Source organism: Equus caballus, chromosome 1, assembly GCF_041296265.1.
Source record: "Equus caballus isolate H_3958 breed thoroughbred chromosome 1, TB-T2T, whole genome shotgun sequence".
Taxonomy (NCBI): domain Eukaryota; kingdom Metazoa; phylum Chordata; class Mammalia; order Perissodactyla; family Equidae; genus Equus; species Equus caballus.
In genome coordinates this window covers 104234776-104255217 of record NC_091684.1, presented here as the reverse complement: position 1 = coordinate 104255217, position 20442 = coordinate 104234776, and the positions used below count along the sequence as shown (strand labels likewise).

General features: G+C 41.8%; 1 protein-coding gene across 5 annotated transcripts in view; it reads right to left on the bottom strand.

Annotated features, from left to right (window-relative positions):
- The window catches only part of SEC11A (SEC11 homolog A, signal peptidase complex subunit), a 65202-nt gene that overhangs the window by 21474 nt on the left and 23286 nt on the right, over positions 1 to 20442 (bottom strand). For 2 of the 5 annotated variants that reach the window (XM_023649456.2, XM_070230633.1), the window contains exon 1: positions 2629 to 2765. The exons of 1 other annotated variant lie outside the window; for it this stretch is intronic. In XM_023649456.2, coding sequence (XP_023505224.2) covers positions 2629 to 2730 — 102 coding nt within the window. In that variant the 5' untranslated portion in view covers positions 2731 to 2765. Of the gene's footprint in view, positions 1 to 2628; positions 2766 to 18101; positions 18859 to 20442 lie in introns of those variants that run through there. 2 more of the 5 variants (XM_070230642.1, XM_023649460.2) reach the window with 2 other exon arrangements.

The following is a 20442-nucleotide window of genomic DNA, read 5'->3' as shown; positions in this document are numbered from 1 at the left end:
CCAGAACAACCTACAACTAGAATATTTAACTATGTACTGGGGGGCTTTGGGGAGAAGAAGAAGAAAGAAAAAAAGAAGATTGGCAACAGATGTTAGCTCAGGTGCCAATCTTTAAAAAAAGAAAAATGAAAGGCTTTAAAATCATGATTTCTTATGTCCCTGCAAGGAGGTCACTATCCTATCCACAATTACCCTTCTCTTTCTCCTCAGACATGTAACGCCACCTTTCACTATAGAGTCATTCTTGTGAAATTTTTCTAGACAAGATCATCCTCATGACTATTATAGGGAAAGAGCTTAAAAGTCCCTCACCAGTATAACCGGTAATGTTCCTTAAAAGATGCCTATTTGCATACTGCTAAGTCTGTCTGTGAGCCAAAGCTAGGTAGAAGCACACTATTTGCTAAAACAAATGCCCTATCTGAGCAAAAACTTGAAAAACGTCATATTCTTTTCCCTTTCTTTTTTCTCCTCTTTTTCCCATCAATAATCATGACTCGAAAGACAAATATATTGCCTCCCTAGCCCCTGCTTTCTTTACCACTACATCTGAATGCTTATGAACGCACATTACCAGAAAAAGTGCCGTCTCCTTCTGGTATTGGCAGAAATCAGGTGGCAGCCACCTAACCTTCTCACACCATTTGGCCACACCAAGCTAACTATTAATAAGACATTGTGACGTATGTAGCAAAACAACGCAGAATTGAATAGTCCCATTATTTTTTCTCAGAAGTGACTGGAACAATACACTCCTCAGTGCTCAAGGTGAAACTAGAAAAGAATGTTATTAAAACCGATCAGAGCTCTATGTAATATCTCTTGGTAGGTATGGCATGGGGATTTGCGTCTGCTATTTTTCTTTTGCACTTTTAAGAAGTAATGTGTGGACTCCTTCCCCAAAAGTTCTGTGACAATTTAAAATGCACCGTAAGCAATATATAACAAGAATTTAAGAACAGCCTAGGACAGAAAATTCAGCAAAATAAAAAGCTGATATTTCCTATTCTTCTAAGAGATATCTGAAGTTCAGCATATAAGATATCTTCATAAAAGTCAGACCTCCAGCAGGCTCACGCAAAGACAGAAGTGACCATGGAAGCAAAAATGTATCTCAGAGGGGCAGGTCCGGTGGCGCAGTGGTTCAGTTCGCACTTCTGCTTCGGCGGCCCAGGGTTTGCTGGTTCAGATCCTGGGTGTGGACATGGCACCGCTTGTCAAGCCATGCTGTGGTAGGCGTCCCACATATAAAGTAGAGGAAGACGGGCACGAATGTTAGCTCAGGGCCAGTCTTCCTCAGCAAAAAGAGGAGGATTGGTGGCAGATGTTGGCTCTGAGCTAATCTTCCTCAAAAAGAAAAAAGCATTTTAGAGCTACAAAATAGCAGTTGGCCTAAGTCTTAAATTCAACTTATCTTAAGACCTCAAACTAACAGTCTCATTAATCTATAACCAAAATTTCCCTGCTTTCTAACTCACAGAATAAGAAGCAATTAAAAGCTAGGATATGTGAGGCGATATATGGACAGCAGCTAGAAGTAAAACTGATGTCATTGGAAAAACTGAAGCATGTTCAGAGTAGACATTGTTACCATGGCCCAATAAAATCACTGATATTCCCGGCGAGGATCTTAAATGATAACAACAACAACAACAAATCTTAAATAGTCTAAACAGACATAATATCACTAACAGTAAGACAAGTTTCATTTAAAAAATCTGTTAAATCTTTTTGAAGTCTGACAAATGAAAACATATCTACACAACATATGTACAGCAGCTTCATTCATAATAGCATCAAATTGGAAAAAACTCAAATGTCCATCAACAGATGAATAAATCAATCACAATATTTCATACAGTGGAATACTACTCAGGAACAGAAAAGAAAGAACTACTGACACATAACAACATAAATAAACCTCAAAAATATGCTATTTGGGCCAAGTTGGAGTAAGAGGGACTAAATTTACCTTCTTGCCTGAAATAACTAAAGCATTGCACAAAATAAATGAAACAAAGATTTTCAGACATTGGACATGTAACTGTGTTCAGGCAGTGTAGGATCATGACTACTCAGAAAGGAGAAACAAGGTGAGCCCTACGATCGCCCCAACTTACAGACTGGAGAGTTACCAGACCACAGGGCAAAGGGGAAATGCAGACAGAGCCTGGAAGTCTCCCTGACTTGAGGATAAAGAACTGGGAGTTTGGGAAGGCAAAGGGAGCTAGAGATTGCAGGCAGTACAGAAATGAGAGCTACATAAAGATCTGCAGAGGGTTTCCTCAAGTCTTCAGCTGAGTGATGATCAGCAATGATCAGTGCGTGCACGTGAGGAAATAACAAGGATGGAAAAAGAACCAACTAAAAGGAGTAGATGGAACAACTCTTAAAGCTCATAAGGGGCAGGAACAGATTGTTTCCACCAGCCAGAGTGGAAATCCTCATAACACATGGGCTTTGGGTAGAGTATTCAGAAAGGTACTGTTCAGTTGTGGTGCAAAATTAGCCTTAAACTAAAGGCTGCTCTGGACTTGCCCAACAATGCCTTAAAAGAGCCTGGAAAGAATTAAACTGTTTCCAAGTAACCTGACTGTATCCCAGAATAAAGCTCAAAAATACACATACAGGAGTTGGCCCCGTGGCTGCGTGGTTAAGTTCGTGTGCTCCGCTTCGGTGGCCCAGGGTTCCACCAGTTCGGATCCTGGGCGTGGACATGGCACCACTCATCAGGCCACGCTGAGGCGGCAATCCACATGCCACAACTAAAACATACAATTATGTACTGGGGGATTTGGGGAGAAAAGCAAAAAAAAAGAATACTTATGCAAATACAGAAATATCCAGCATCCAAAAAGGTGAAATTCACAAAGTTTGGCAACCAATAAAATATCACCAGATACGCAGAGGCAAGAAACTATGACCCATAATAAGGAGAAAAATCGGTGAATAGAAACAGACCCAGAAATGACTGACATGATAGGATTAGTAGACAAAGACATTAAAACAGCAGGTTCAAGAAGGTAGAGGATACATTGAGCATGATAAATAGAGACTTGCATGACAGAACCTAAAATTCTATACCCTGAGAAACTTCTTTCTAAAGAGAAGGAAAAAAAAACCTTGGGGCCGACCCGGTGGTGCAGTGGTTAAGTTCACACGTTCCGCTTCTCAGCGGCCGGGGGTTCGCCAGTTCAGATCCTGGGTGTGGACACAGCACCGCTTGCAAGGCGTGCTGTGGCAAGCGTCCCACATATAAAGTAGAGGAAGATGGGCATGGATGTTAGCTCAGGGCCAGTATTCTTCAGCAGAAAGAGGATTGGCAGCAGTTCAGGGCTAATCTTCCTCAAGAAAAACAAACAAAAAACTTTTTGAACACACAAAAACTAAAATAATTCACCATGAGCAGACTTACACTATAAAAAAAAGTTTTAAAAAGGTCCTCCAGGCAAAAGGAAATTACCAAATACACAAAGGAATGAAGAACACCAGAGATAGCATATGTTGGTAAATACAAAATATATTTTTTATTATTAAAAAAATTAAACATAACTGGCTATTTAAAGCAAAAATAACAACAAAGTTTTGTGGTAACGTGTAGAAGTAAAATGTATGACAACAGCAGCAGAAGGGCCAGGAAAGGGGAAATGGAAACATATTATTGCTATGTTCTTGTGCTATACATGAAGTTGTACAACATAACTTGATGGTAGACTGAGATAAGTTAAAAACACAAGTAACAAACCTTAAAGCAACTTAAATAAATAAATAAGGTATATCTAACAAGCTAACAAAGGGAATAAATTACAAACATTAAAAAGCTCAACTAAACCAAAATAAGGTGGAAAAAGAGGAATGGGGAACAAAAAACAAATGGGAGAAATAAAAAAAAAGATGGTGGATTTAAACACAACCATATTAATAATCACATAAAATTTAAATGACCCAAATACTACCCTTAAAAGGTAAATACTGTCCAACTGAAAAAAAAAGCCCAATTATACACTGCTACAAAAAATGCACTTTACATATAGACACAAATATTGTAAAAGTAAAAAGACAGAAAAACACATCATGCTAACATTAATCAAAAGAAAACTGAAGAAAGAAAGACAAATGGAGTGGCTACATTAATATCACACAGAGTACATTTCACAGCAAATAACATTACCAGGCACAGTGAGCGTCATTTCATAATGATAAAGAAGTGAGTTCATTATGAGGACACAAACCTAAATGTTTATGCAACTAATAACTTAGCTTCAAAATACGGGAAACAAATACTGACAGAACTACAAGGAGAAATAGACAAATTCACAGGTATAGTCTGAAATTTTAGGGCCGGTTCTGTGGCCTAGTGGTTAAGTTTGGTGTGATCCACTTCAGTGGTCTTGGGTCACGGGTTTGGATCCTGAGCACGAACCTACACCACTCGTCAGCCATGCTGTGGCAGTGACCCACATATAAAAAAGTAGTGGAGGACTGGCACAGATGTTAGCTCAAGGCTAACCTTCCTTAGCAAAAAAAAAAAAAAAACCAAGAAATTTCAAAATCCCTCTCTCAATAATTGATATAGCAAGATGAGAGAAAATCAACAAGGACAGAAAAGATTTGAACACTAACAACAATTTGACCTAAATGATATATATATATTTTTTTCTCCCCAAAGCCCCAGTACATAGCTATATATCCTAGCTGTATGTCCTTCTAGTTCTTCTATGTGGGATGCTGCCACAGCATGGCTTAATGAGTGGGTCTGAGCCTGGGAACCCTGGGCCGCCTAAGTGGACTGCATGAACTTAATCACTACATCACCAGGCCAGCTCCTGACCTAAGTGATATTTACAGAACATTCTGCTCAACAACAGCAGATACACACTCCTTTTAAGTACACACAGAACGTTACCCAAGATAGACCATATTCAAGACCACAAAAGAAGTCTTAATAAATAGAAAAGGATCTGAATTATGCAAAGTGTATTCTCCAATCACAATGGAATGAAAATAGAAATCAGTAATGAAAGATAACTGAAAAATCCCCCACATATTTAGAAATCAAACAACACACTTCTAAATAATCACGATAAAAGAAAGTATTTCGAACTGAATAAAAATGAAATACAACACATTAAAATCTGTGGTATGCACCTAAAGTAGTACATTGAGGGAATTCTATAGCAGTAAAGGGCTATAATAAGGAAAAAAGAAAGGTCTTGAATTATATGTTGCATTTTTGTTTACGCTCAGTTTAAAACATTTTGTAATTTCCCTTGTGAGTCTCCTTTGACCCATGGGTTATTTAGAAATGCACTGTTTAATTTCCAAATATTTGCAGATTTCCCAAATTAAGCTCCCACCTCAAAAGACTAGAAAAAGCAAATGAAACACAAAGTAAGTTACAGAAAGGAAATACTAAAAGGAGAAATAAACGAAACAGAAGACAGGAAAACAATAAAGAAAATCAACCCAACCAAAAGTGGGTTCTTTGAGAAGATCAATTAGCCAGACTAATCAGGAAAAAAAGGAGAGAAGATGAATTACTAATATCAGGAAGGAATGAGAGAGGTGACATCACTAGAGTAATACATGTTACTTTGTACTAATATACAAATATTAAAAGGATAAGTGAGCATTATGAATAGCTTTACACCAATATATTACCAATTCCTGAAAAGACACAAGCTACCAAAGCTCACTGAAGAAGAAACAGACAACTTGAATACAACTACAACTATTTAAAAAATTGAATTTATGGTTTAAAAACCTTTCCACAAAGAAAAACTCCAGGCTCAGATGGCATTCACTGGCAAATTCTACCCAGTATCTAATGAAAAAATTGTAACAATTCTACGCCACCTCTTCTAGAAAGTTGCAGAGGGAGTACTTCTCAACCTATTCTACGAGGCCAGCATTACTGAAACCCAAACCAGACAAAGATGTTACAACAAAACACAGAACAGTATCATGGATATAGATATAAAAATTATTTGCAACATTTTAACAAATCAGATCCAACAACATATACATCATAACCAAGTCAGGTTTATCCCAGGATAAAAAGTAGGAGACTTCAACATCCCTTTCGCAATAGTTGATAGAACAAACCAGAAAATCAGCAAGCATAGAGAAAACCTGAACACCATCAGCTAACTAAACATCTATAGAACATTCCACTCAACACAACAGAAAACACATTCTTTTCAAACACACATGAAACATTCTCCAGAGATCAGGCTCTAGGTAAGTAAAAAAGGGCCTCAAATTTTAAAAGACTGTAATCATACAAACTATGTTCTCCAATCCACAGTGGAATTAAATTAGAAATCAGCACTGGAAAGAAATTTGGAAAATCCACAAATATTTGGAAATTAAACAACAGTTTTCTAAATAACCCACAAGTCAAAGAGGAATCACAAGGGACATTACAAAATATTTTGAACTGAATGTAAGCAAAAACACAACATATCAAAATTTATGGAATGCAGCTAAGGCACTGCTTAGAGGGAAATTTATAGCTTTAAATACATACATTAGAAAAGAAAGATCTTAAATCAATAACCCAAGATTCCACCTTAAGAAACTAGAAAAAATAGCAAACTAAACACAAAGCAACCAAGGAAAGAAATAAAGTTTAGAGCAGAAATTAATGAAATAGAAAACAGCTAAACAATAGAAAAAAATCAATAAAAGTCAAATTCATAGAGACAGAAAGTAGAATGGTCGTTGCCAGGGACTAGGGGAGGGAGAATGGGGATTTTTAATGGATATAGTTCTAATTTTGCAAGATGGAAACTGGTTGCACAACAACATGAATGTAGTCACCACTACCAAACTCAACACTTAAAAATTGGGTTAAGATAGGGGCTGGCCCCGTGGCCAAGTGGTTAAGTTCACACACTCTGCTTCGGTGGTGCAAGGTTTCACGGATTCAGATCCTGGGTGTGGACCTAGCACCACTCATCAAGCCATGCTGAGGCAGTGTCCCACATGCCACAACTAGAAGGGCCCACAACTAAAATATACAACTATGTACTGGGGGGCTTTGGGGAGAAGAAGGAAAAAAAATCTTAAAAAATAAAAATAAATAAAAAATAAATATTAAAAACAATGTTTAAGATAGTAAATTTCATGCATATTTTACCACAATTTTTAGAAATTATGCTAAATGAAGGCAGCCAGTTGCAAAGGACTACATTTTGTGTGATTCTATTTAAAACTGTTAAGTAAAGGTAAATCATAGAGACAAAGCAGATTCGTAGCTGCCTGGGGCTACAAGTGGGAACAGGCACTGACTGTAAAAGATACGAAGGATCTTTCTGGGATGACAGAAATGTTCTAAAACTGGATTGTGGTAATGGTTGCACAACTCTATAAATTTACTAAAACTAGGAATTAGATACTTAAAATGGGTGAATTTTACAAATTATAGCTCAATAAAGCTGTTTAAAAAGAAAAAAAATACACATACAAAAATAATAGAAGAAAACAGAGTAGAAAAGGCCTTGGAGTAAGGGAGGTCTTTTTAACTGACCTGAAATCCAGAAGTCATGAAGAAAAGATGGGTAAATTTAACTACCAAAACAAAATAAAACAGCAAACAATAACCTAAAAATCCCACAACTATGCATGGCGAATTATACTATAAGCTAAGTCACAAGACAAATGACAAACTGGGAGAAAATATTCACCACATACATAACAAATGATTGAGTTTCCTATAAAAAGCTCCTAGAAATCACTAAGAAAATAACAATCCAAAAGGAAAGTAGGCAAAGGATTTTAAACTGTTAGTTCATGGAAAATGTATTAAAATGACTCCAAAGTCACAAGAAAATATCCTCAACCAAATTCATAATAAGGGAAATACAAAGTAAAACCTGTCCTAAGATACCACTTTTCACTTATTAGAAGGGCAAAAATCTGAAATTCTGAAAACACGCAATGCTGGCAACACTAAAGGATAAAGTCACTTTCACTTTTTTATTTTTGAACAATGTAAATATATCACCTATTAAATTTCATTCAAAAGGAGGAGGAATGAGTCCATGAACTTATTTCAACTACCTTACTTGTCTTTCTGAGGCATTTGGCACTTGATTAACTCTATTATAACTCCCTTATCCCTTGGTTTCTATGTCACCTGCCTCAGACCCTCCTCCTTTCTGATGTCCCCTTAAGTATGAGTGTTCTAGGATTCCAACCTTCGCCCTTTACTCTTCCCGTTCTGCATGCAACCTTGTCTACCTGTGGTTTCACTTACAACATATATGCTGATGACACCCAAATCTCTATCTCCATACCAGACCAATTATATCCAATTGGTAATTAGGGACTGAAAATTACGTAGACGTTACACAGACACCTTAAATTCAACATGTCCAGGGCTGAAGTCAATCATTTTCCTCAAGTCTCTTCCTCCTTCCACATTCCCTATCTTAGTGATTAGCACCACCAACCGCCCAAGTCCTCTAGATTTTACCTCCCCAACATCTCTCACATCCACCCCACTGGCTTTCTTCCCATGGCTATTGCCTTAATTCAGGTCTCGTCTCCTCTCACCCAGACTATTAAAATAATCCGACAATTCTACCTCTAGACTTGCATCCTCTAATTCATCAGCCCACATATAATTTTTATAAAGTGAAAATAAAACTATTGTACTGTCTGCTCAAAATTCTCTCTCACCACCTATAGGATAAAATCTGACCTCCTCAGTACACAAGGCCTTCCGTGATCTGGCCCCTGCTGCCCTCTCCAACCGGATTTCTTGCTCCAAGTGAGATTCCAGGCTCATAACCATAAAGATAATTTGGCTTGTAATGCAGTGTATCATAGTTTCTTAACAATGCTACTACATGGAGCAATATCTGAAGAAAATTCATAACCAATCAGAACTGAAAGTTACATGTTCTTAATAAGTCTGGATGATGAAAATAAAGCATTAGGTACCCTGTCTTAGCAAGACAATCATCGGCTTCTAGCAATGCCAACTTAAAAGAGGCTCACTCCATGTTTTTCTGACAGTTTCCTATCCCTGAGGACCTCTGAAGCAAGGAATCCATAGAAGAACTATGCTTTGATGGCAGGGCCTACTTGAGGGTTACATCAATTCTAGATCTTTCTCTCATAATCTGGTCGCTGGGGACCCTGATTGGCCCTCCATTCCACAGAGTAAACTTGTTCACTCTATTGATGATACTGGATGCTGACTAGACTTGGTGGTTGAACTTCGTGACCTAGACACCTTGGTAAAACACATACATGGCCAGAGTGTGGGGGATAAATACCACACAAGTTCTGATCCCAGTGAAAACTCTTGGGGTCCAGTCGTCCTCTTCCAAGACAAAGGACAAGTTGCTGCATCTAGTTCCTGCTACCACCAAGAAACGTAAAGCCTAGTGGGCCTCTTCAGATTTTGGAGGCAATGTATACCTTATTTGGGTGTGCTACTCCAATCTATTTATCTAGTAAACCAATTCTGGGCCAGTTTTGGGTAGGACTCCACAACAGGTCCAAGCTGCAGTGAAACCTGTTCTATCACTTGGGCCATAAGACCTGGAAGATCTCATGGTGACTGAAGTATTTGTGACAGATAGGGAGTCTCGAGCAGTCCTCTACAGGTGAATGACAGCCCAGACCTTTGGATGTGGGAGCAAAGTTATGCTATCCTTTGAAGTACTCTCCTCTTGAGTAACAGCTTCTAGCTTGCTACTGAGTTCGAGTAGAGACTAAACACTTGACCATGGGTCACCAAGTTACCACGTGACCTGAACTCTCCAGTATGAAGTGGGTGCTGCTAGAGCCACCAAGTCATAAAGTTGGGCATTCACAGCAGTACTTCATCATCAAGTGCAAGTGGTATACACGAGACTGGGCTCAAGCAAGTCCTGAGACACAAGTAAGTTGTATGAGCAAGTAACTCAGATACTCATGGCTCCTACTCACGCTATATTGCTTCCTCTCTCATCTTACACCTATTGCCTCAGGGGGAGTTCCCTACGACCAGCTAAGGAAGACTTTGGGCCTGGTTTTTAGATAGTTCTGCACGAACCATCCAGCACCAACTGAAAGTAGATAGTTGTGGCATTACATCCCCATTCAGGGTTGACCATGAAGGACTATGATGAAGGGAAATCCTCCCAATGGGCAGAACTTTGAGCGATACAACAGCTGTTCATTTTGCCTGGAAGGAGAGATGGCCACAGGTGTAGATTTACACTTATTCAAGAGTGACTAGCAGTTTGGCTGGATGGCCAGGGACTTGGAAGGGACATCATTGGAAAGCTGAAGACAAGAGGTTTGGGGAAGAGGTATAAAGACAGAGCTCTCCAAGTAGGTATATAGAATGTGAAGATTATTTGTGTCCTATATAAATGCTCACCAAAGAATTACCTCAGCAAAGGAGTATCTTAATAATAAGGTAGATAAAATTACCTGTGCAGTAGATGTCAATCAGTCTCTCTCCCCAGTCACCCCTGTCTTGCCCCAAGGACTCGTGATGAAAGTCACTGCAGCAGCTAAGAAGAAGGTTAGCAACATATCTTTCACTCGCCAAGACCAATTTGGTTCTAACCAATGATGAGTGCCTAGTCCACCAACCGCAAAGACCAACAATGATACTGGATCATTTCCATCACGGAAGGGGCAGCAATTTCTTCTTACTAGAATAGACTCTAGACAAGGATCTGTCTTCCTTGTCCGTGGTATTTCTGTCAAAACCACCATCCATGAATTTACAGAATGCCTTATTCTTCATCATGGTATTCCGTATAACATTGCTTTTGATCAGGAATCCTATTTTACGGGTAATTAAAGCACAAAAATGGGCACATGGTTATGGAATTCACTGGTCTTACTCTGTTCCCCATCATCTTGAAGCGGCTAGCCTGAAAGAATAGTAAGCCAGTTATCAATTTATTGCCTCTCAGCTTCAAATCCATCCTTCTTTGTGTCACTAGAGCTGAACCCTGTAAACAAATTCTCCTTTTCCAACTGGCTCAATGATGTTAGATTTTACTAATAAAAGATGCTGAGGGGACACTGCAAGGTGATAGAGGGAGGAAGCGGCTTCTCTTCTTGGTTCTGTGCTTTTATTTCACATACTAGTTAGTGGATCTATGTGCAGGGGGTCTGGTAGCACCCATCTCAGTGACCATCACAGACTGGCTCCCGCCCACACACACTCTCTGGCAAATTTCTCAGCCTCCTAGCAAGCCACTTATATGGACCAGCTCTAGCTCACTGCTCTGTCAAATGTCATTGCCATGTGGGTGCATGTTCCTGTGGTAGCCATACCCTCTCCAAAGAGGTCTGAATCTCAGGCTGGGGAGGTGGGTTGGAGGAAGGTGTTTTTTTAATTCTTTCCTTGTTCATTCTCCCTCATCCTAGAAGGTAGTGGCTATTTTCCACATATGCTACTTCTGAACCCCTTAAGCATCCTCTTACCCGTTTTAGTAGTTAACCATCCTTTACTAGCTAAAATTCTCTACATTAAATTTTTCCCTGTTCAATTACTGGTGTGGTTTCTCTATCTTCTGAGTGATACAAATGGCTTTTTGAGGACAATTATGGCACCAGCTGGCCACCAGCAACAATTTGTGGGGCTGGGATAACATCTAATGCCCCCCAGTATGTGGTGTATGCTCTGAATCAGCAACCAATATACAGGGTTATTTCTTCTATAGGTAGGATCCACTAGTCTAGAATTAAAGGGTAGGAATGGGAGTGAGTCTTCTCACTATTACCCCTAATAATCCACTAACGAAATTTTTGCTTCCCATATTCACAACTTTGGGTTCTGCTGGTTTACAAGTTTTCATTCCCAAAGAAGATACCCTTCCACCTGGGGACACAAGGGTTCCATTAAACTGGAAGTTAAGACTGCCTCCTGGCCACTTTGGGCTCCTCATGCCAGTGAACCAAAATGCAGAGAACAGGGGGTTATTTATTGGCAAAGGTGATTGATTCTGACCATCAGACAAAAATAGGGTGGTTACTACATAATGAGGGAAGTGAGTATAACTGGAATACAGAGAATCTTCTGAGGCCTCTCTTAGTACTCCCATGTCCTGTGATAAACGCCAGTGAAAACTATAACAATCCAATTCAGGCAGGACTACTCAAGACATTAACCCTTCAGTAATGAAGGTTTGGGTCATTCCAATAGGCAAGAAACTATGACCAACTTAGGTTCTTGCTGAGGGCAGAAGGAATACGGAATAGTTAATGGAAGAAAGAATATAGCTATAACCATGTGACTAATTACAGAAACAAAGAATAGCTGCATATTAGACAGAAGCATAATTTTGCTTTTATCTTTATTTGAAAAGTCTAATATGATTAAAGGAGGGTGTATAGATACCATGTTGACAAAAAGGTAGACTATAGTAGTTTTGTATTTTGCCAACTTGACTAAGCTATAACTAGGTCTCCCCAACCCTCTCCCTGTATGGGTCTGGGTTAGAGTTGGCCAAGGAGAGAAACTTGCCCAGGATCTAGAAGTTGAAAGGGAAGCAGCTGCTATTATGCTGAAGGTCACTGCGGTCAGAAGTAGTGAAAGACAGACATTAAGGGCCTGGCAAAATCCAGTTTGTCCTTGCTCTGCCCTGCTCCACATCCAGCTCTCTGGCTGACTAACAGAGACTAGATATAGCGGCAACAGCCTTCCACAGACTTCATCTACTCTCCTTTGGTGTGACTCCACTTCATCAGCCAGACATGGAATCCAGCCCCAAATTCCATGGCAAGCTTGGATTTGCCCACCCATCAAGAGCGTTTCAGAAGAGCTGGTTAGTGACATTTCTCCAGTTCTCCATCTCTCAGTTTTAGACTCTTATCCAGCTCATCCCATAATTGTGTAGGATCTTATTGCTATAATAAATCCCTTAATTCCATAACATTCACAGTGGTTCTGCTTCCTAAACTCTGACCAATAAACCACGTTTTCCAGACAAAGCTTTCTGTCCCTGTGGACATCATCTGTGTTTGGACACTACATCTCATCTCCTTTCTTGAAGTCAGAAAAGACAATTCTTTTGAAAAAAGAGTTACAGTCACAATTTCTGCTTAAGTGGAGTTTATCTTTATTGTTGTAGGCTTGTGCCATCTGGCCATGCGAATGAATAATCATGCTTGCCTTTATGTCCATGGAGAGAGTATTACGGGGGGTGGGGCGGAACTACCTAAAAAATATGAAGTATCTAGGAACAGTAACAGGTAAAAGCCTTAATCCTTACTATCGTCCTGTATTCTAGATTTTGTTCAAAGTTACAAAGGACAAAGAATGATTTCTGGACGCTCAAGAAGAATATACCCATTGATAGTAAGTGCAATTTTCAACATAATTTTACTTGTGATTTCCTTGTGTAGGTAGCGGAGACGGATGTTAGTATTTCTACACTGAAACTTGGCAACTCATTACTAAAGGCTGACACCCTGCCAGTGATAAAGATTTTCCTGATCCTAAACGAGACCAGATTAGTTTCCAACAATCACACACCTCCTATTTGCTGCATACTTACTCATATTAGGTCCAACTCTAAGAAAAATCTCCTAGGTTTCTTTGTGTTTCACTAGAGGGCCAATTCATAAATAAAAAAAGTTACCAAAGACATCCAGAATTCAATCACATACCACTAGAATAACCATTAAGGGTTAAGTGATCCTAAGAGATAGGAAGATATAAAAAGAAATAAGGATTCTGCCAAGTCCTAAGGCCTTTAGATTGAGGCAGGAAGACATACAGATAATTAAAATCCAACGAAATGCAAAATTCAATCAAGTAATATAAGAGGCCTAAGGAGGAGGTAATAAGCGAATTCTGTGAAAGTCAGATTAGTCCCATCAGGGCTCAGATGTGGATCTAGTCACATCCTGGCCAATATCCTCTGGTCATTAAGAATTTTCAGCAAGCAGAAAAGACAATCCCCCAAATCACATGTGAAAATAACATAGAAATTAACTGGGATGACACACTTACTCTCTTAGTGAGTAAACATCTTTTGACCCCAGAAAAGTTTATAATTAAGAACAAAAATGGGGGCTGGCCCCGTGGCCGAGTGGTTAAGTTCGCGCGCTCCACTGCAGGCAGCCCAGTGTTTTGTCAGTTCGAATCCTGGGCGCGGACACGGCACTGCTCATCAAACCACGCTGAGGCAGCGTTCCACATGCCACAACTAGGAGGACCCACAACTAAGAATATACAACTATGTACCAGGTGGATTTGGGGAGAAAAAGGAAAAAAATAAAATCTTAAAAAAATAAACAAAAAACAAAAATGCTTAAAGGAAATTAGGTATAGTTAATATTTTTATGTTAAGGACTCTGGGCATATCTGGTATTTTAAGTATTTGTAAAAGTGAAGAGAATTTGGCCTATTAAAGTAATAGGTCAGGTCTGCAATTCAAACTTAAAATATATAATCAATTTTTGTAGACTTATTATTTTAATCAGAAAGTTTACTATTAATACACACTGTTGAAACATTTGAGGAAACTTAAGAAACCCAGGATTTATAAAGATTAAATAACTATGCAGTGATGTTTATTGAATAATTGACATTTTTAAAAAGGAAATTTTTAAAATATATAAATTAAACGTATGGGTCTTTCTGTTTTGTTTTTTTTTTTTTTTTTTTGGTGAGGAAGATTGGCCCTGAGCTAACTCCTGTGCCACTCTTCCTCTATTTTGAATGTGAGGTGCCACCACAGCATGACTTGATGAGTGGTGTGTAGGTCCACGCTCAGGATCTGAACCTGCAAACCCTGGGCCCCTGAAGCGGAGTGCACAAAATTAATCACTATGCCACCAGGCCAGCCCCTGAATATTATTTTTCTAAAATGAAAGAAAATTCTAAGTAGGCTTTTCTGTACACAAAGGCCATCTCACTGGGGATCAAAAAACTAATCAACAACCAGTGGTGTGCTGGAGTCAACATTCTAAATTTTCAGGAATTTTGCAAGCTGATTGTTAAACACAGTCTTATGAAAAATCAGTACTATTAAATTACATTAAAAACTAAGGTAAAAAATATTCTAAACTCATCAGTTCCTAGTTATTTTACTATTACCTAAGTTCTTGAAGTTATCTTTTCTATTGTATCTATAAAGTCGAAATTACAGTTGCATGCTACCACATCTCTTCCTAGTTCCACATTCAGTGATGTCATGTTAGTAGCTTCAAATCAGCCACTTGGGAGTATTTACACTACAGAAAAAGGCAAACTCTATAAATCGGGGCTTCATGGATTAAGAGAAGCCTCAAGAAAACAGTGATCTGACACTCCAGCGAAGGAGCCACACTCCAAACGGGAGAAGAAAAAGTAGTATATAACAGCTAAAAGGACTTTAGATTTCACCTAATATTCTAGGGCAGTCCACAGAGACTCAGAAAGAACACAAGGGGAGTTCTGAAGACAGTTAATTTACGTACACAAGGTTGGAACAGAACAATGTTCATAGAGACAATGATATGAAATAGGTAGGAAAAGTAAACTGGGACAAGATTGGAACGAAAAACGGAAGACTATAAAATGACTGGGACTTAGTCCAGCTGCCATTCTGAGGAGCTCAGGCTTTAACCTACGAGGCAATGAGAACTACAGAAGGTTTGAGGGCAGGAGAGACAAGATTAATCTGGCAATAGTGTACAGGATACAGTGAAGGTAGTGAAAATTTTATTTTTGAAAATTATGAAGTAGACCCCCCAAATTACATTATATATAATAAACAACAGTCTCAAGTAAGGCTTTAAAAGTCAATTAAAACTCAAAGCTCTTGGGGCTGGCCCCGTGGCTGAGTGGTTAGGTTTGTGCGTTCTGCTGCAGAAGCCCAGGGTTTCACCAGTTCCAATCCCGGCGCGGACCCAGCACCGCTCATCAGGCCATACTGAGGTGGCGTCCCACGTATCACAACTAGAAGGACCCACAACTAAAATATATACAACTATGTACTGGGGAGCTTTGGGGAGAAGAAGGAAAAATAAAATCTTTTTCTTTTTTCTTTGAGGAAGATTAGCCCTGAGCTAACTACTGCCAATCCTCCTCTTTTTGCTGAGGAAGGCTGGCCCTGAGCTAATATCGGTGCCCATCTTCCTCTGCTTTATATGTGGGACGCCTACCACAGCATGGCTTTTGCCAAGCGGTGCCATGTCTGCACCCGACATCCGAACCGGCGAACCCCAGGCCGCTGAGAAACAGAACGTGCGAACTTAACCACTGCGCCACCAGGCTGGCCCCAATAAAATCTTAAAAAAGAAAAACAAAACAAAACCTCAAAGCTCAAAAGAACACATACTCTGCGATTCCACTTATATAAAACGCAAACCCTTCTATACTGACAAAAAGCCTATCAGTGGTTGCCAGGTGCTAGAGGAGCTGTGAAGCACAAGAGATCTTGTGGGTGACAGAAATGTTCCCTAGCTTGACTGTGACATCTAACTGTAGAAACCTGTCAAATGGTACAGTTTAAATGGACAGAGTTTATTGTATTCAAGTATTCCCCTAGGAACCTGATAAGAAAAAAAAGCAATTACAACTCAAACAAGTTAACCAGACATTTGATGATATGTATTCAGGCATAAATGGAAAAGTAACGCTAATGACAGCAACCTTAGAGGAGTCCTACCAAAGTTCTAGTTTCCCTCTTCTCTGATTAGCTCAGTGACTAATCACTGCCCATTTTCCCCCCAGACATGATGTCCAGGTAAAACCTCATTTCATAACTTTTCCTCACCTGTCCCCAAGCTACCCAACCCCTCCTGTCCCCTCCCAACGACCTCTGGGAGGCTGCCCCTTTTCTTCATCTGTATGGTGGGAATAACACTACCTCACAGGTGTCTTTGCCCTTCACACAGAGCAAGAGCTCACAACAGTTACGTTTTGCCTTAGTCACTTTCTACACATTTATGCTCCTTGAAGGCAGACTCTGTCTCATTATCTTTGCCTTTCTCTCACTGTACCTAACATGCAGTACGATAAATAATAGGCCCAAAATAAGTACTTCTTCAGAGAAATGTCTGTGGCACCTAGAAATTCAGATATGGATGAAAGAGACAACACTGTACAAAAAGTGACAATCTGAAGTGTTATCATAAAGACATAAACATTTTGTGCAACTTGAAAAGAGTGATCAATTGTGGCTGAAGGAATTAGGAAACACGTCTAAGAAGATGACACTGAGCTAGCTAAGGCCTCAAGGGGAGTAAGGGGAGGCTCCATGACTACTTCCCCAAACGCCGATTACAAATAGTGCAACACACAAGTCCGAGAGAAAAACCTTTCACAGTGACATCGGGATAATCCTTAACAGCCAAATACTGGAAAAAGGTCGGAGGTGAGCAAAACCAGGCTCTAGAGACACACCTGGTGCAGAGGACAAAAAGGGGCACCTTTTCTAACAACGGAAGGATCGCAACAGTATTCCCAGTACCCCTCAGCATGCGATCTAGAAGTTCAAGACGGAGCAGGGTTTGAAAACAAAACCAGATCTAAATCTCAAGGTCCCTGTGCCACCAAGGCTGGGCGGCACCCCCGAGGATTCTGAGGGCTGCCACCCTCGCGCCGAGCGCACTCAAGGGCAGGGGCAGCAACTGCTCCGGCTCCAGACTCAGCGGCGGTCCACGCCAGAGCCAGCAGCCGGCCGGGCCCAGCGGTGCGAGGAGGGCTGCGACCGGCTGTAAGCAGCAGAACGGCTTCCGCGGGGCCTGCGGCCGCCTCCCCGAGCATCCCAGGAGCCAGGGCGGCAGGGCGCCGCCGGAAGCCCTCGGAGTCCCCGCGGCGGGAGACGCCGGGAGCGCGCCGCCCGACCGAGCCCCAGCCGCAAGCACCCCAAGCCCCGCTCCCGCAGCGCCCCCGGCCGCCCCCTGCGCCCCCGCCCCGTGGGAGGCACGCGACGTAAGGACCCGGCTCCCCGCTCCGCCCCCAGCAGGCCCCAAATAAGCTGGAGGCTAAAAACAGGGGGCGGGGAAGCGACCTCCGGCCACAGACCCCACACACAAGCGGACGGACCCCGGCGTCAGAGCCGTCAGGCCCGCGCACAGGGGCCCCGCGAGGACAGCGTCGAAGGGACAGCGGAGCCGGGGACACAGCGGGCGGCCGATCTCACCTGCCGCTTGTTCATCCGCCGCACATCGTCCAGAAAGTCTAGAGACAGCATGGCGGGGCCGGCGAGGGGGACACCGGCAGGGGACAGGACGCGACGGCGACCAGCGGGCGGAACGGCAAGCGCACGGGCCGAGCTCCCTGGACCGGACCCCGCGGCGCCCGCTCTTCCGCTTCCGGGGCGGACACCGGCGCGGCCCCGCCCCTTGGCTGCGGAGAGCGGACAAAGGGGCTTGCGACCCTCCTGACCGGCCTCCGCGCCTGGCCCCGCTGTATGCGGGGGTCGGGGGGGGGGGCTCTCTCCCACTCCCGACCTCGCCAGCTGAGGACCGGCCGCAGCCCACTCCCCGCGCTCAGCCCCGCGGCCCCTCACGGGGCGGCGACCTGGGCTTAGCCGGGAGGCCGCCCTGCAGCCTCAGGGAGGCGGGCCCTCGTGCACGCCTGGCCAATAGGGAGCGAGTCTCCCGCGTCCGCGGGCAGAAGCGGCCCCTGAGTGGCCGGCGCGTGCAGCCTCGGTTGCCAGTCTGGGTGTGGCGCCGGCCCTGGTAGGGCCGGTTTTCCGCGCCGGTGGAAGCGGACCGCTCTGGGTGGTTCCCATAAGGGTTTCCGCGAAGGGTGGAGGTGTGAGAGGCTTTCAAAGCGCTGCCTGAGCAGCCCAGGAGCTTAAGGAACTCTTGGAAAGAGAGAAACCGCCAAACCTGGCGACAGCGGTGGAGCCGATTGTCACGAAGTCCCGCCCTCCCCGAGCGCGACTTCCTAACAGACGGGCCTCCTCCAGTCTCGTTACCTCGGGCGCCGTGATGCGACCCTCTTCTCGCCGCCTTCTGTCTCTATAGAAACAGCCTTCGCTTTGACTGGCTAACAAGAAGGACCAGAGCCGGTCTCTTGTTATTACTTGCCTTTTTAAAAGTATTGGTTATCTCTCGTTAGGCGAAGCAGAGTGAAGGATATGCTGGAACTCTTTGTCCTACCTTTGCAATTCTTTAAATCGAAACTTATTTAAAAATTAAAAAGTTAAATATGTTGGAGGACGGCTATAATATAAAAGACAGATGATAAGTTTGGGGAAGGATGGAACCTTCATAGACGGCTGGTGGGAATGTAAAATGGTGCAGCCACTTTGGAAAATAGACGGGCAGTTCCTCAAAAGATTAAATATAGAATTACTATATTAACCATATTAATCAGCAATTCTGCTCCAAGGTATATAGCCAAGACAATTGAAAACGTATGTCCACACAAAAACCTGTAAGTGACTGTTCATGGCAGCATTATTCATAATAACCAAAAAGTGCAAATAACCCAAATGTTCATCAACTGATGCAGGGATAAGCAAAATGTGGTATATCCATACAATGGAGTATTATTTGGCAATAAATACTGCAAAACGGATAAAGCTTGCAAACATTAGGTTTAGCAAAAGAAGCTAGTCACAAAAGACCACGTGTTGTATGATTTCATTTATGGAAAATGTCCAGAATAGGCAAATCCATAGAGACAGAAAGCGGTGGTTGCCTAGGGCTGGGAGGGTTGGGAGAAATGGGGAGTGACCACCAATGGGTATGGGTTTTCTTTTGGGGGGTGTGGAAAATATTCTAAAATTAATTGTGGCTATAATTGTACAACTTTGTGAATAGTAAAAACCATTGAATTGTACACTTTAAATTAGTGCACTGTATGGTATGTGAATAACACAATAAAGCTGTTATGAAAAAGAAAGAAAAAAGAACCATTGACGTCTTGTTCATTGTTAAATTCCCAGTGGCAAAAACACAACCTGCCATGTATTAGGCACCCAATAAATATTTGTGAATTTAAAATATGTTTGTGTGTGTATCTCCAGCTGCTGCCCCTAGGCACCCCATACTTATGGAGTTGAAGAATCAATTCCTGATTCCTCCAAATTAGGAAGTCCTGTGGAGGAAAAGACACATAAACCCCGTGAGGGCAGGGGCCTTGTCTTGTCCACCCCTCTACCCCAGCTCTCATAACAGTGCCAGACTCATTAAGCATTTGTTAGTAAATGTTGAATGTGGCTTCAAATCTGAATTCTGGATAATAGAGCACTTGGCCTGTGCTTGTTAATGTTGAATTCAAATCTAAAAGTGAGAGTCGGCACCATTTAAGTGGGCATGAGCCTCAGTCCACCTTTGTATTGTGAATAAAGAGCTCTAAGTGGTCCTGTGGGGCTTCAGGTATAGGAAAAGTCAATTTAGTTGGGGAGCTTAAAAGGGGCCTCAGAATGAAGAGAACATTTGAGATACTGATAAAATATATTTGATATATGGGTAAAGTTGGCAGGCAAAAAGGATATACTCAGTGGAAGGAATTGTAGCAATAAAGGT